This window comes from Stomoxys calcitrans, chromosome 3 (genome assembly GCF_963082655.1).
Source record: "Stomoxys calcitrans chromosome 3, idStoCalc2.1, whole genome shotgun sequence".
NCBI lineage: Eukaryota > Metazoa > Arthropoda > Insecta > Diptera > Muscidae > Stomoxys > Stomoxys calcitrans.
Window position 1 is genome coordinate 92,778,358 of NC_081554.1, and position 17,948 is coordinate 92,796,305.

Here is a 17,948-nt window from a genome sequence, read left to right on the forward strand (position 1 = left end):
ATATTTATGTTCGTCCGATTTGCAGTAATTACGCACTAAAATGGTCATTTGTTAACCAATTCTCTCGAAATTTTGCAGGAAGGAATTTCTTTTGAATCTCGACATTACTGTTGAATTTCATAGAAATAGGTTCTGTTTAACATAAAGCTCTCATATATATATATATATATCGCCTAATTTTCACTGCTAGAGCCACTGGAAGCGCATTTATTGACCAATCTTCCCAAAATTGTGCACAACGCTTTCCTCGACGCCTACCACACGAAGTTTGATCGGAATCTGTTCAGATTTAGATATAGCTCCCATATATATGTTTGTCAGATTTTGGGTAATTTGCAATAATGTTGTCATTTGTCAACCGTACTTATTACAGTTGGGACATATTTGCTCGAAACTTAATTCGGATTGTTTAATAACCTATCTAAAAACATCCGCCGAGGTCCATCAAAATTGGTTGTTACTTATAAGGTAGGTGTAGGGTATTATATTGTCGGTATGAATTTGTTTAATACTGAAACAAAAATTTTAAGTAAAAACAACAACTCTTATTTATTTAACAGGTAGCAGAACAAATTGTTGGCTATCGTCACAAATTTGGTTTATCGGTTCACCGTTCAATATTTTAACAGATTTTGAGTATTAAACGCCAAACTTTTTTAATTAAAATAACAGAGCGAAAAGTTTGCTGAAGCAACAGTCAAATGTTTGCTAACACAGCAGCCAAGAGCAGTGTTGCCGTTTTTGTTAGGTTCCTACCAAAATTGGTAGGATTTTATACTCTTGGTAGGTTGGAAGGCTGACCTCAAATTTTTGGTACGTTTTTCCAGAATAAATATCATACCACCAATACGAAAATACCAAGTTAATTACAGAAAATGTCGCCGGGTATAACTCAAAACTAATTCACTTCATGTCATCGCTGTGTATTCGTTAGGAGTGCAGAATAAAACCATAGATGTTACTGTTAAAAGGGCGTCTCGCTGCTTCAAATTTCAGAAAAAGGGCGTAAGTTTTGATATTGACTAAAACATGTACGAGTCTTAAGGGATCTCTTCTAAATTTCGTAAATTTGAGTAGGTAATGCGGGTTTTGTGCGTTCAATTCCTTCAGTCGGAAAACAGGAATATGTTGCAGCTGCATAAAAATATAGCCAAATCTGGTCCATACTCATGGTCCATTCAACTCTGTGTAACGACTAAAATGGTTAGTAAAAGCGCCTTTCAGGGCTCAAACACTTATATTAGGAGATCGCTTTAGCCAAACTCGGTACGGTTGTTCATTGAAATTGGGTCAGAAATACGACTTTATAAACTGAAGATTTCTCATCGGGAGATCAGCATAACCCTTTATTTATTATTTATGTCAAAATATAGGTAATTTTTTAACTTAAGGCCGTAGGGTGATTTTAACAAACAGACGGACGGGTATGTTTAGATCCTTTATAAAGAACAACGATCTAGTACTTTGTAGAGTTCAAAATGTATATAATGTAATTTGATGTGTTCAAAATGGAATGTCAACTGTTCGGAAGTGGCTAAAAATACACGCTATACCACATTTTTGGCCTTTAGAACATTTGGTAGGTTTTGGTCTGATTTGGTAAGAAAATCAAGACATCTTCCCATTTTTAGTAGACATAAACTGCTGTTTTATCAAACACTTTTACTATTTTGAATACAAAATTTTATTTAGCGTAGTTCATAATTGGCACGACACTAACACAAGTTTGACACCTTTCACATTAGCTATTCTCTTCCACCGCATGTGTTTTCTTTGTGCTGATAGACTTGGTTTCTATACGACTACATGCCTCTCCTTTGATCATTAAGCTCATCTCGCAAGAGAAACACACGTAAAATTGTGAAATAAAATGATCTTCGCCCTAGCAGGAAAAAAACTTGAAAATATAATTCGGCAGAGACCAGCCGGGATTCGAGTAACAGCGAGGGCCGTTGCCGATGTATAGCGTCAATCAATACAACTTCCAAAAGATGTCAAATGAAATGTGTATACCATGGAGTCCATGTAGTCGTATGAAAAATAAGTCTAATAAGGATAACAGCTAGTGTGAAAGATGACAAACTTGTGTTAATGTCGTGCCTACATCGTAGACACGTTTTCACGGTACATATATTCGATATAAGTACGACCAGCCATTGTATGGTGCTTGAAGCCTCTACACCTAATATGGTTGAAAAATCTTTCCTTTCTAATGCAAAAAATCTTCGTTTTTTTTAATAAAATTTTTTTAAAATGTCAATAAAATTATTTCTAAAGACAAAATTTTAATGAAATATTGTTTAAGCACAAAATGTTACTCAGGCCTGGGCCCCTCGAAATTGTTTTTTCTAAAAGAAAGATTTTAATAAATTTTAGTAAAATTTTTCAAAAGACATTTTTCTTAAATTTTTTCGAAAGACAAATTTCAACAAATATTTGTTATTACAAAATTTAATGAAATTTTCTTCAAATACCTAATAACAATTAAATTTTTCCAAAAGATAAAATTTTTGAGATTGTTTTAAACAAAAAATTATTAAAATTTTCTTTAAGCCAGATTTAAAAAAAAAAATAGGAATAAAAATTGTTCCGAAATACAAAAATTTAATAAAAACGTCTCTAATGCTATGTCCACATTGACTTGTTTTGCTTATGTCGTTTTGAGAAACATCTCAACCGTTCACACTAATTAAGATGTTTTGGAAATTAAATTCTTTCTCACTCCAACGTAAATGTTATGATGCTCATTTTTCAGGGCTGTTTTAGTATAATTTAGGCATTTATTTGGACCCACGTCACTTTTTTGTGGGAAACGAGTCGTTTTGCCCTTATAAACTGTAAAGGAAAAACAAGTTGTTTGCTCAAAACAGCTTTGGTCTGAACATAGTACAATATAAGCCATAACTCTATATGATTTGTATATCCTCCACCATAGGATGGGGGTATACTAATTTCGTCATTCTGTTTGTAACTAATCGAAATATTCGTCTGAGACCCCATAAAGTATATATATTTTTGTCGTCGCGAAATTTTATGTCGATCTAGCCATGTCCGTAGTTCTGTCCGTCCGTCTGTCTGTCGAAAGCACGCTAACGCAATTCTTGTCCGATTTGACTGATTTTTGTACGTGTTGTTTTGGTATCACTTTTAACAACTGTGCTAAGTATGGTTCAAATCGGTTCATAACCTGATATAGCTGCCATATAAGCCGATCTTTTAGAGGACGCAATTCTTATCCGATTTGGCTGTAATTTTTCGCGTGGTGTTTTGGTGTCACTTCAAACCACTGTGCTAAGTAAAGTTTAAATCTGATTATAACCTGGTATAGCTGCTATATAAACCGATCTTGGATCTTGACTTCTTGAGCCGCTAGAGGGTGCAATTCTCATCCGATTTAGCTGAAATTTTGCACGAGGTGTTTTGTTATGACTTCCAACAACTGTGCTAAGTATGTTGCAAATCAATACATAACCTGATATAGCTGCCATATAAACCGATCTGGGATCTTGACTTCTAGAGCCTCTAGAGGGCGCAGCTATTATCCAATTTAGCTGAAATTTTGAACATCGGCTTCTTCCATGACCTTCAACATACATGTTAAATATGGTCTGAATCGAGCTATAGCTTGATACAGCTCCCATATAAACCGTTTTTCCAATTTTGCTTCTTGAGCCCCTACAAGGCGGTATTCGTATCCGAATGGACTGAAATATTACACAATGACTTCTACAATGTTTAGCATTCAATTCATTTATGGTCCGAATCGGTCTACAACTTGATATAGCTCCAATAGCATGGCAATTCTTATTCATTATTCTTTGTTTGCCCAAAAAGAGACACCGCGCAAAGAACTCGACAAATGCGATCCATGGTGGAGGGTATATAAGATTCGGCCCGGCCGAACTTAGCACGCTCTTACTTGTTTTTTCTTGTTTTATTATTTTAATTGAAATTTTATCTGTACAAAAATTTTTATTTTAAGACCGTCTCTTTAAATAAAATATTTTGGTTGTTAGTCTGAAAAACTTTAGTTATATTTAATTATAAATTATTTGAATTACATTAGCAATGAAATGAAAAATTTTAAGGTCTCGGAACATACATTAATGAATAATTTGCATTCTTAAATAATTATTTCAATGAAACTATTTGGTTTTTTTTCTTGGAATTTCACAATTTACAATACAGTGTTAAAGTCAATTGATACGGGGTTTATAATGATCAAGGTTCGAAATCTATCAGTCAATAGCAAGTAGCGAAGATTCTTTAAGAAATTTATAAGTTCTGTAGGTGTTGACCGTAGATTTGGGCAGAGTGAAATATTTTTAAAAATGTTCAAAATTTACTTTTTGAATTTTTGATTTTATTGCCAAAAAAATCTTTTTACAACAAAAAGATTTTTAGAGTAATCATTTCCTTAAGTGTTATATATGGAAAACTTTAATGAAATATGACGAGTCAAATTCCATGTTTACAAAAAATTCCAAACGCCCTAGTAAAGGAAATGTGTTAAATTGAATTTTTTTGTTTAATCCCATAAGTCAGCATACTGACTTTTTTCTGTGAGAGCAAGTTTTATACACCACATTCGTTTGCCGCTAGTACATCTTACACCCATTAGTATGCATCTTGGGATAGATGAATCAAAATGGTTTCTAGAGAATAGGCTTTTTGAGAATATTTGAAAATAATTTTCTTTTTGAAAATTATCATTTTTGAGGAGAACATAAATTATATATTTTAGAATAAAATAAAATAAATAGAAATTTCTTCTTATTTCTGTCTTTTTGTTCTTCCACCTTTTTATTTTATCTCCAAAAAATAAGGAAAACTTTAGGACTCATAAAGACATGAAGCAAATAATAAGCATATACGGCAATAGCTGGATACAATTTATACCGCGCATGAAAAGCAATAAGAAACGGATTTTCGGTCCTTTTTAATAAAGATCGAAGAAGATTTAGCGGCATCATTTAAGCAGAATAAATATGACTGTTCGTAAAAATTTTTCAAAATTAATTTTTTTTAAATATTTAAATATGTTTGTTTGCATACAATTTTATAAAAAAGACATTTAAAACGAATAGGCTGACAAACAATAACCTGTTGAAATCATAAAACTAGTTTGAGAGCAAATAAAAAGAAAAAAGCAAAAAATTGCTAAGTTCGGCCGGGCCGAATCTTGGCCACCCACAATTATGGATTCTGCTTAAAATGTACACAAAATAAATGTAGTTGAAGGGCATAATTTTTCTCTACGTACCAAATTTCTGACAAACCAGGCAATAATTAAAGCTTCTAGGAACCGAACAAGGATAACCGAGAGATCGATTTATATGAGAGCTATATATTTGGGCCGTACTTGGCATAGTTATTGAAAGTCCTAACAGAAGGCTTCGTGCAAAATTTTATCCAAATCGAACAAAAATTGCGGCTTCTAAGGGCTCAAGAAGTCAAATAGAGAGATCGGTTTGTATGGAAGCTATATCTAATTCTAAACCGATATGGCCCATTTGCAAATCCCAAAGATTTACATCAACAAAAAGTCTCTGTGCAAAATTTCACGTGGTAATGTTTATTCGTTCGACCGCTATGGTGATTTCTACAGACGGACGGACATGGCTAGATCGACTCGGATTGTCACGACGATCAAGAATATGTATACTTTATAGCGCCTCAGATCAATATTTCGAGGTGTTACAAACGATTAATACACTCCCCATCCTATGGTGGTGGGCATAAAAACGACATCAATATACTGAAGCTGATTCGCCGAAACTATCACTATACAACTAAGATATTCGAACATTCTGAAGGATTTGAATGATCAGGACCGGCCTATAAATAGTGTGTTGGCAATCAGGTCAAAATTTTGCTTTGACTTTATGATAGAATGCTACCACCGATGGGTCAGTTGCTGCGATCACAATTTTTAATAAAAAAATAAAATAAAATTAAGGTATCTTTACCAATTTTATAGTAACAGAGAATTTTGGCAATTTTTCGATTTTGAAAAAATGTGGATGTCCCCCCAAAATAACATCCTGGCTACGACCCTGCCTCTGTTTTTGTGTGTGCGTTACTTGATGGTTTATTTTAATTTGAAAGTAGCGTGCATAGCATTCAACTTAGACGTCCTTCACGCGTTTTATTTAACTTATTGCGAGACTTAATCATTATGAAAACAAACACTTAAGATCTAATTGGAGCTTAATTTAAGATTCTTGGAAATAAACAATTTGGTACTCTTAATTAAATATTGCACAAATAAACCGTCTGCTATAGCACGCTCTTAAAGATATTGAAGACAATGCAATTTTCAAATACAATCGCAGATGATATCATTACAGTGGACACAATAACGGAAAATCTGCTGAGACGGAGAAAGGTTTAATTTATGTCTGAAACAGCAAACACTCTATCATATTCGAACCAAAATGGATCCATATCGGGCTATATTTCATATAGCTGCGGTTTAGACCAATCAGCGGTTTAAGGACATAAGCTCATGAAAGCCGCATAAAATTCAAAAAAATTCAATTAGTTTTTTAATTGATTCAACTAAAAACTGATTGTAAATTTATTGAAATTTTCAATAACATTAAAGAATGCAAATATTAAAAAAACACATAAAAGTTATTTCAATTAAAAACGAAATTGAAAATAAAACTTTTTCAATTAAAAAATTAATTAAATCAATAATATTTTTAATTGAGTCCCGGAAATTTTAATCATTGTTTTAATTGAATGTGCAATTTTTTTAGTTGAAGAATTTTTCAATCACCTTTTTCAAAAAGTTTGATTGAAATGATAATTTTCGTGCTTGAAGCAGTTTCAATTTAAAATTTGATTGGACCAATTAATTTCGTCATTCAAACGGATTTTTATTTTTTCTTTGTATATTTTGATCGTCATAAAATTCTAAGATCGCCATGTCCGTCCTTCTTTCTGTGGAAATCATGCTAGGGTCTTTAAAAATGAAAATATTAAGCTGAAAATTTGCACAGAAAGGTTATGTTCGAAAATGGGTCATATCGGACTTTATCTCTATTTATACCCCATAAGGACCGATTCCCCATTCATGGTCCTAGGTCCATATAACTCGTATTGATCCGATTTGATGAAATTTGGAGCAATGACTTTTATAATATCGCGTGCCGAATATGGTCCTAATCGGTCTATATTTGGATATAGCTGCCATATATACCGATCTTCAGACTATGGTCCTTGGGCCTATAAAAGGCACATTTATTTTCCGATTTCGCTGAAATTTGACACGATGAGTTGTGTTGGTTCTCGCAACATTCGTGTCCAGTTTAGTCTAGGTCAATCCAACGGACGGAAGGATATACTTGACTAGACTTAGAAGATTCAGGCGATTGAGAATAGTATTTTTTTTGTAATTTATAGGGTCGAAGATAAATATTTGAGGTGTTACCAAAGAAATAACGAGATTTGTAGAAAAATGCACTTTGTAAGGCGTACTAGTTAGTTTAGCCTAGGAACACGAATCTGAAGTCCTTTTCTGGGGATCAAAAAAGACTCTTTGGGGGGACGAGCTCCCTATTGTTGTGGATGTGGAAATCACATTTTGATGCCCTCAGGAGTATATTCAATGTGGGCTCCTTTACACCCACGATATGATGTCTTCAAATTGGGAAAAAGCGCCCAGATGAGTGTAATTTATTTGTTTTTTGCGTTTTGATAACCTACTTCTTAACGCCTTTCATTTGATACCCATATTGCCTCAAGACCCCGTAGGTCCTTCTCGGGTCTAATTGTTAGACTTGTTTTTACATATTCGTAATTTACTCCATAATACTTTTCATTTGATACCCATATTGCCTTGGTTGGAGCACCTTAACCTCACTCTATAGTGATGAGTATGAAACATTGAATTTTAAGTGCCTGAAGTCGGAGTCGAGCAAATTTGTCCGAATGTCGGAGTCGAGTAAAAATCGCTCGATTCCGCAGCACTGATTATAACGCGTATAAAGAATTGTAGCACCGAACTCAAGGTGTGGATTTATTAGGGTATGCTATTGTCTATCTATATATCTATTGTTCCTTTCTTTTTGAAGAAACCAATTTTTTGCTAACATGTTTTTGGGTTAGTCCAAAACGATACCGAGATGTAATATTATTCACACTTTCTATTAGCAAAGCAAGCAAATTTGGCCAGGAACATTCCATTATGGAACTAGGCACTTATATAATAAAGGGTGATTTTTTTGAGGTTAGGATTTTCATGCATTAGTATTTGACAGATCACGTGGGATTTCAGACATGGTGTCAAAGAGAAAGATGCTCAGTATGCTTTGACATTTCATCATGAATAGACTTACTAACGAGCAACGCTTGCAAATCATTGAATTTTATTACCAAAATCAGTGTTCGGTTCGAAATGTGTTCATTCACCGTAACGTTGCGTCCAACAGCATCTTTGAAAAAATACGGTCCAATGATTCCACCAGCGTACAAACCACACCAAACAGTGCATTTTTCGGGATGCATGGGCAGTTCTTGAACGGCTTCTGGTTGCTCTTCACTCCAAATGCGGCAATTTTGCTTATTTACGTAGCCATTCAACCAGAAATGAGCCTCATCGCTGAACAAAATTTGTCAAAATTTGAACACATTTCGAACCGAACACTGATTTTGGTAATAAAATTCAATGATTTGCAAGCGTTGCTCGTTAGTAAGTCTATTCATGATGAAATGTCAAAGCATACTGAGCATCTTTCTCTTTGACACCATGTCTGAAATCCCACGTGATCTGTCAAATACTAATGCATGAAAATCCTAACCTCAAAAAAATCACCCTTTACTATGGCCTATCATTAATGTAAATAATGAACAACAAGGCTCCGAAGATAGATCCTTGTGGCACACCGTAATCGTTTGCAATTTTTTCGGATTTTTGTCCCATTAATATTGGTAAATTGTTTTCTTCTCTTTAGGTAAGATTTAAACCAACACAATTCCATGTCCTTAATGTCGTACATATAAAAAATTACTGCTGTTTCATCTTCACCGACATTGTTGTTACAGCAAACATTTTTGTTGTTATGCTAACAAATTTCTGTAAGTGTAATATTTCATAAGGGTTTATAGCGTACTTTTTTGGAATTGTAGTTTATTGACCATCTTAATATAACAGCAGACAAACTATAAGTTAACATAATATTTATGTTCTTAAACATAAAATTGTGCGTTACTTTTTAGCATTTCAAAAACTTGAAAAAATAAAATAATTATTCAATATCACTTATAAAATTATTTTTTTTTGAGTGAAGTATAAACTCGAAAAAAAATCTGCTGATCATATGAAACACCATCTGCTGAATTTTCAAAATCAATTTATTTGCTATTTCAGCAATTGTTTTGCATTATAGCACACATTTCATGGAAATCAGAATGCACTGAAATAAACAATTGAAGTAACAATTTTGTTAAGTCAAAATGATATCTGTTGAAACAACAAACTATGTATGCTCTCATATGGTTTTTCGATTCAGCAGTAATATCCGTTACAATATTTTGTAGTTTCAACAACAGCCACTTGCTTTCAAACAAAGCACTCATGTCTGCTTTCCCATTTTGCGCAGACAAAAAATGTTGTTTAAGCAAACTTTTTTGCTATTTTGAATACCTTATTTCATTAGGTGTAGGTTATTTTATGTGGCGATCCTTGTCAAGCACCTGTAGGTGAGCAAGCTCGTTCCGATCCAAAGGACCGAACGCCGCGGGAACAGGGTGGCCATTGGTTAATTAAAGGCGCCAATAACTCGCCTTGTCATATCGAGCATCATAAGCACTCAGTAATTGTGCAAGAGCCGGTGCCACCCGACCTTTCACTGAGACTCCCGCTCGATACTGCTGATTGTCCGTGACTGCCGTTGCAGTATAGAGTATTGCACTATCTGCAACCTGTGAACGCTCCCGGTAGCTCGCAGCTAAACTTCTCGTGACAGCAATGAACATCACACAGATCGGACCTCAATGTTTTAGCCTGTGTGGTGCTCCCAGCTATTCCATGCCGGGAGGTCTGCCCGTCGTTGCCTGTTTTTTATGCTTTTGGAAAGAATAAATTTTACAAATTACAAATTGCAAATTAATTTCAGCAAATCCTTTAATGTTGTTAAGAAGTTCAACAAATCAAAACATTTTCCTTGAATATTTTATTATACCCTCCACAATAGGATGGGGGTAAATTTCGTCATTCTGTTTGTAACACCTCGAAATATGCTTCTGAGACCCCATTAAGTATATATATTATTGATCGTCATTTTAAGCCGATCTAGCCATGTCCATCCGTCTGCCCGTCCGTCTGTCTGTCGAAAGCACGCTAACTTTTGAAGGAGTTGAAATTTTGCACAAAAAATTTTTTATTAGTGTAGGTCGGATGGGATTGTTATTGGGCCAAATCGGTCCATGTTTTGAAATAGCTGCCATATAAACCCATCTGGGGTCTTGACTTCTTGAGCCTCAAGAGGGCACAATTTTCGCCCGATTTGACTGAGGTATGTATAAGTATGATTCAAATGGGCTCATAATCTGGTATATCTGTCATATAAACCGATCTTGGATCTCGACTTCTTGAGGTAATAGAGCGCCCAATTCTCATCCGATTTGGAAGAAATGTTGTACAACGGCTTCTCTCATGACCTTCAATATACGTGTTTAATATGGCCTGAATCGATCTATAGCTTAATACAGCTCCCATACAAACCTATCTAACGATTTTGCTTCTTGAACCCCTACAATATTCTGTGTTTGCGTAGAAAGAGATACCGCGCATAGAACTCGACAAATGGGATCCATGGTGGAGGGTATATAAGATTCGGCTGGGCCGAACTTAGCAAGCTTTTACTTGTTTATTATAATCTTACGCGTAATAGATATGTCTAACCGGCGTTTCCTTCCCGCTGCGATCGGTTCTCTAGACCGGAACGAGCTTGCTCAACAACAAATATGTCAAAATTTTCCTCAAGATGCTGTACATTTTTTTCTTACCCTGTGGCATATAACTTGGTTAAAAAACATTTGGACAACAATTTTTTTCTGTTGTTTGATCCGACTTTTCATTGTCTATACATCATGGACATCAAAATCAGCAATTTAACAGATCGCGTAACGATTTCGCAATGAATTTTTTCTGCTCTAGTGCACTGTGCCAATGACAAATGCTTATCAGTAGCCCCCCTTTACTCTGGGGTGGTGAAAAAGTAAAAATGTAAAAGAGACCCCGCTGCAGCCGGTTTTTTTTCAGCCGACAACAACAACAAAGATGTGCCTTGAGAATCTGTATTAACTTATACACATTCACACAGACAGACGTACTAACTTGTTTCTGTTTGGGTTCTACTAGTTGTACTAGTTCTCTGAGAACGTCAAACCAACCAATAACGGCCACAGTGACAGTGACAGGAGAACAGAGAAAAGACAAAGCCAAAAACACTTGTTAGTCAAATATAATAATATTGGCTCTGTTTTGGATGGCTGAGAGAATTGCACGAATTCGTCTTTTAAGGTTTTCAGTTGACCGTTAATTGCGGACTCGAGCACATTGCAATAGAAATCTTGTTAAACGAAAACATTTTAGTTGACTATTTAATTTAATAACGCGAACCACAAGGAAACAAAATCATAGAAGCGAAAAAGAAAACGAAAAGGCAAAAAAAAAAAAAAACAAAAAAATATTGAGTGTGGAACAGATGATCTTGGCGAGCGAGAAGTAAACCAACAAAATTGTATGAAATCATCGCAAGAAAACCATATAAAAAAGTCTTAAAAAATTGGTGATAAGTTTAAATGTTTTCAAACAAAATTTCAAATAAGAGGGAAAGAAGAATTCCCACCAAGTTTCGTTAAAAATTCAAAAAGAAAAACTAACTAATGTGAGTGTGTAAGCGAATGTGCCATAACAAGAGAGAGATTTGTATGCGAAAAATAAATAAAAATATTGAATCCATAGATGCGTAATCCAAATGTTCGCAGTGACAGAACATTTCGGTGTTTATGTAATTTCTGTTTGAAACACTACACACAACGTCTTTTGGTTATAGCCCATCAAATTCATCGACAACGACGACGACGCTGCCGCCGCTGACAACGATAACAAAACGCCAATAAACATTTTTTAAAAATAAAAGACGTATTCCGTACAATTAGCTAACGGCTGGTGGGTTGGTAAGAATATTTATATACTACACTCTAGCCTTGCATTGTACGCAATTTCATTCACCAGCCACAGTTCTGTTATTCCTCCTCTAAGTCAAATATTTGCCAAGAAACCCCGTATGTTTTGTGTATTTCATTTTCATTATCAAGGTCGCTTGCTCACTCGCTTGTTCGCCATTGCAGTATATGGAGTGGGTTATGATGGGGACGCCACATTAAGCGATTGACTTGGAAGTTAAATACAAGTTTCTATTGTAATTGTAAATTTACTTTCACGGAAAACAAATGGACAAAAATCAAGTCTAATGAACGATTTGTCAACAAGGAAGTGGTGACATTCTGTCATTCTCATATGGAAAATTGTTTTCATATAAGAATTGTTCTCTCTGTAGGTAATCGTTAGGTCAAACGAAGGGGGCTACCTTAGATTATATTTAGAAATTTGGAGCGCACACCTTTATTCTTTCTAAAATATAGCGGTCCATCGACTTATGGATGGACAGACATTTTCGAAAGCTACACCCAGAGAAATAAGTTTTCTGATATCAAAAAATACAGTCTGCTGATTTTTTATTTATTTATTTGTAATTAATCAATCAAACTCCCTTAGTGGAATTAACATTAATAGAACGGAAGTTTCATTACACAAAATAAAAAAAAGAACAAGTAAAAGCGTGCTAAGTTCGGCCGGGCCGAATCTTATATACTCTCCACCATGGATGGCATTTGTCGAGTTCGATGCGCGGTGTCTCTTTTTAGGCAAACAAAGAATATTGAATAAGAACTGTTATGCTATTGGAGCTATATCAAGTTATAGTCCGATTCGGACCATAAAAGAATGATAAGAATTGCGCCTTGTAGGGGCTCAAGAAGCATCGGGAGATAGGTTTGTATGGGAACTGTTTCAAGCTATTGATCGATTCAGACCATATTAAACACGTATGTTGAAGGTCACGAGAGAAAACGGTGTACAAGATATCTGCAAAATCGGATGAGAATTGCGTCCTCTAGAGGCTCAAGAAGTCAAGATCCCAGATCGGTTTTGATGAATCTGAGAAAATCTAGTCTTTTACAAAACGTCTTTATTATGGAATAACAAAACGTCTTTATTATGGAATAAAAATGAAAGAGACTAAAAAAATGTGACAGTTATTCAAATACGAAAAAGTATAATAGCTTGTTAAAATAATTCAATGAAGATGTGATTAAAAATGTGTGAATGACAGTAGTTTAGATATCCAACATTCCCTCGCACTTAATTTGCTTTCCCTTTAAATCTTTTCCGAATTCTTTCCGATCTTCTGGGGGTAAACTGTTGTCGACGTTTTCCACAGGGGCGTGACATTTCGCTGTTTTGACAGTTTTGTTTTCCGCTAGTTCCTTGTCCGTTGGATTGCATATTTTGGGAAGCTTCCACAATTGTGGTTTGACCTGAAGCTTGATTAGCTGGTTCTAACCTCTCACAACTGCTTGCGATGTTGGTTTGTTCAATAACTGTTGAGTGTCGTTCACTTGTTTCTACGCTTGGATTCATATTAGAATAGTTATCTGGAATTAATATGTCTATATCGTCATTAGCTGTCTTTTTTGATACATGACATTGTTTAGTTATATTGTTTCCACTCGTTTCTATTCTGCTTTTTATTTGATTTTGATGCCTTCGGACTTCGCCCTGCGCTGTTTTTACTGTAAACATTAAATTTCCCATTGTTGCTTTTATTTCTCCTTCAACCCAGCGTTTTTTACCAGAGAAATTTCGTACATAAACCTTTTGACCAATAGATAACTTCGAAGAAAATTTTGATAATTCGTGCTTCACAGGAAACATTGCGGTTAAAATTGTACGAGGCTGACGACCGTGAAGTAATTCTGCTGGAGATTTACCAGTATGTGGGTTTGGTGTTGATCTATATGTTACCAAATACTTGTACAACGCCTGTTCTTGATTTGGTTGTTCCTTACTTATCTTAGTAAAAGCTGTCTTAAAAGTTCGAACAAAACGTTCAGCTAATCCATTCGAAGCCGGATGAAACGGGGCTGTTGTCAGATGCTCAATAGCGTTTACTTCACAAAACCTTTTAAATTCAGATGACGTGAATTGTGTACCATTATCAGTTACAATGGTACGTGGTAGACCTTCAATTGCGAAAAAACTTTGTAAAGCTGCTATAGTTGATCCCGAGGTAGCTACAGATACTGGCCTGACAAAAGGAAATTTGGAGTACGAATCAACTGCAATAAGCCACATTTTGTTTAAAAATGGACCAGCAAAATCAATGTGTATTCTTTCCCATGGTTGCTCAGCTTCGGGCCATGCAGAAAATACTTGTTTCGGGTTATCCCCATTTTCTTGACAAATCGTACATTTTTTTGCCATACTCTCAATTTCTTGGTCAATATTCGGAAACCACACATATCTTCTTGCTAATTGCTTCATTCTACATGCACCCCAATGTCCGTCATGTAGCATACTCAAAACTTTTGAGCGAAGTGAGCTTGGAACTATTACACGTGAGTGTTCATTGTGCAGAAGAAGCACATCCTTTTCGATAGAAATCGAATATTTTCTTGCAAAATACGGATTGAAAGAAGACTCCGATTTATTCTCCTCCGGCCAGCCATTTTTCACATAATTCGTGATAACTTTTAGTGTTTCGTCGCTTTTTGTGTGCAATGCTACAGTTTCGGAATCAATAGGACAGTCTTGCAATATCGTATTATAAACATCATCAATATATAACACCTCCGCTTCAGTTTTATCGAATTCTTTATCATCTCCCATTGGCAATCTTGATAATGCGTCAGCGTTTGCATGATGAGAAGTTGTTTTATACTTTATAGAATATTCGTATGCTTGCAGTGTAATGGCCCAGCGTTGAAGTCGATGCAATGTCATGATAGGAAGCTTTTTGAAGGGATGAAATATTGTAGTAAGAGCTTGATGATCTGTTACTAATTCAAAGTGTCTACCATATAGATACTGGTGAAACTTGGTCACACCAAATATTATGGCAAGAGCCTCCTTCTCTATTTGAGAATAATTAACTTGAGAAGCATTCAGCGTTTTTGAAGCAAAGCATATTGGTTTTTCAGAGCCATCAGGAAATCTGTGAGACAAAACTGCTCCAATTCCGCGGCTGGAAGCGTCGGTTGCGAGAATGATTGGATATTTATCATCATAATGAACCAATTTGGTAGCGTTCACAATATCTTGTCGTAAAGTTTTGAAAGCTGTTTCTTGTAGATCAGTCCAAACAAATTTTGCATTTAATTTTCTGAGTTCATTTAGTGGAGCTGCAGTTTTCGAAAAATTCGGAATAAATTTATTATAATAATTAATTTTTCCTATAAATGATTCCAATTCTTTAATATTTGATGGCCTTGGCATATTCTGAATTGCAGCCAAACGTTTTTCTGAAGGTCTTATACCATCACAGTCAATAATGTGGCCTACATATTCGACCAAAGATTTCGAAATCTCACATTTCTCAGTTTTACATTTGAGTCCATGATATTTTAATTTCTCCAGCACATTAGTCAAGTTCTGAATATGTTCACTGTTTGTTTTTCCTGTTATAATTACGTCATCAAGGTAAATTGCGCATCCAGGAATATCTGCTAATGTTTCCTCCATGAATCTCTGAAAAATTGCGGGTGCACTTGCAATCCCGAAAGGCATACGCTTATATTGATATAAACCAAAAGGAGTGTTTATAACCATAATTCTTTTTGCTGCATCAGACAATTCAATCTGCAAATATGCTTCACTCAAGTCAATTTTAGAGAAATACCGACCTCCTTGAAGTTTGTGGAATAATTCTTCGATTCTTGGTATGGGATATCTTTCAGTTTTTATTTGGGGATTTAAAGTAACTTTAAAATCGGCGCAAACCCTTATGGAACCATTTGGTTTTGGAACCACCACAATTGGCGAAGCCCATTCACTCGAATTTATTGGCTCTATGACGCCATTGGAGACCAAACGGTCAATTTCCTGTCGAACTTTGTCGTGTAACGCAAATGGAATATTGTAAGGTTTCATAAATTTTGGAACTGCATCGGACTTAAGGGTAATATCTGCTTTAAACGTTGGACAGTGTCCAAGTCCTTCAGAAAAAACTTCATTGAAATTGTTTAAGACTTGTTTCAATCTACATTCTAAATCCGTAAGAGAGTCATTTGAAACTTGCAAGCAGTTTTCGATCACTAGGTTATTGTATGGACTTTTTATCTGAAAATCAAATTCTTTAAACCAATCGAATCCAAATATGTTCACAATATTTTCCAAATCAACAACGTAAAGTTGTAAATTTCGTGTTTGGTTGCCGACCTTAACATCCACATTAACCACCCCTTTTAGAGCCAACATAGCTCCTCCATACGCTTTTAATGTTTTATTACTTGGACTACACAAAGGTTGTTTTAATTTCTTGTAGACGTCAAGTCCAATCAATGAGCATGAAGCTCCAGTGTCTAATTGAAATGGCAATTCTTCGTTATTTACCTTAATAGTGATCATGAGTTTATCATTCTTTCCATTATTGACGGTGTCGATTGCTTCAAAGTGACTTATAGACGATTCCTCTACCTCCATTTCATGAATTTGTTGACTATTTCCAAGCTTACCTTGTGCTTGACATACTTTCGATATATGTCCAAGCTTCGAGCATCTATTGCATCTGGTTCTATTCTTAAAGTGATAACATTCTTCTCTCTGATGAGACTTTCCACAGCCTGGACAAGACTGTAAATTCTTGAAAGTAAGCTTTCCCTTTGATTTACTTTCTGAAACATTATAACGTTGAATAGCGTGAACTTCATTTGTCGGCTCCTTAGTATCTTCGATCTCATCCGACGCCTTAACAGTTGCTTCAAAAATTGAACAAATTTGCAGCACCTCTTCTAAAGATGGATTTGATTTTTGCAAACAAGCTGTTCGGACTTTCTTATGTGGAGTGTATAACACAATCATATCCCTTATTTTGTTATCGACGTAGGATTGTCTGCAGTATTCATTTTCACACGTAAAATTACATTCTCTGGCTACACCTCTTAGATCTGCAACCCAATCAACGTATTTCTGATTCTCCTTCATTCTTGTTTGATTATAAAATTTAAATCGAGCGGCTAAAATGTGCTGTTGACTTCCAAAATGCTTTTCTAATGCGGTAACTAACTCCTTGTATGATTGTACTTCTGCTTTCCCATCAAATAGCCTTTGCAAAAGCTCCAAAACATCAGATCCAACCCAGCTAAGAAAACAAGACCGCTTCGTATCTTCACATTTTACAGAACTTGCTATCATATGCTGTTCCAATTGAAATTGATATGTTGACCATTGTTCTGTTCCACTATTGAAATTTCTGAACGAAGGTATCACCAAAGGGCTCTTGTTCCTCGAAATAACATCTTCCAAAATAGCTTGGTTTTGAGCCAACATTTGTGCCAAAAATGCGTGATTGGTTTCTTGCAGTTGAGCCAAAACCTGCGAAAAATTATTAGAATCCATTGTTTTTTGATTTGTTTCTTATATCCTCGTCGCCAAATGATGAATCTGAGAAAATCTAGTCTTTTACAAAAAATACCAAAACGTCTTTATTATGGAATAAAAATGAAAGAGACTAAAAAAATGTGACAGTTATTCAAATACGAAAAAGTATAATAGCTTGTTAAAATAATTCAATGAAGATGTGATTAAAAATGTGTGAATGACAGTAGTTTAGATATCCAACAGGTTTATATGGCAGCTATATCAGGTTATGTAC

General features: G+C 35.1%; 2 protein-coding genes across 7 annotated transcripts in view; one reads left to right on the forward strand and one right to left on the reverse strand.

The window, feature by feature from the left end:
* Window positions 1-17,948, forward strand: part of LOC106084096 (tudor and KH domain-containing protein homolog) — a 75,072-nt gene that overhangs the window by 16,593 nt on the left and 40,531 nt on the right. For 2 of the 6 annotated variants that reach the window (XM_013247569.2, XM_013247568.2), the window contains exon 1: window positions 11,532-12,192. The exons of 2 other annotated variants lie outside the window; for them this stretch is intronic. The gene's annotated coding sequence lies outside the window, so the exon portion shown is untranslated. Of the gene's footprint in view, window positions 1-11,531; window positions 12,193-17,948 lie in introns of those variants that run through there. 2 more of the 6 variants (XM_013247571.2, XM_059364861.1) reach the window with 2 other exon arrangements.
* LOC131996068 (uncharacterized protein K02A2.6-like) lies at window positions 13,439-17,692 on the reverse strand. The gene has a single exon (XM_059365516.1). It carries the CDS (start codon window positions 17,690-17,692, stop codon window positions 13,439-13,441), a length of 4,254 nt encoding a protein of 1,417 aa, XP_059221499.1.

Bases quoted from the DNA above. Each gene is read 5' to 3' on its own strand.
- LOC131996068 (XM_059365516.1), bottom strand. From the start codon at position 17,692: ATGGATTCTAATAATTTTTCGCAGGTTTTGGCTCAACTGCAAGAAACC.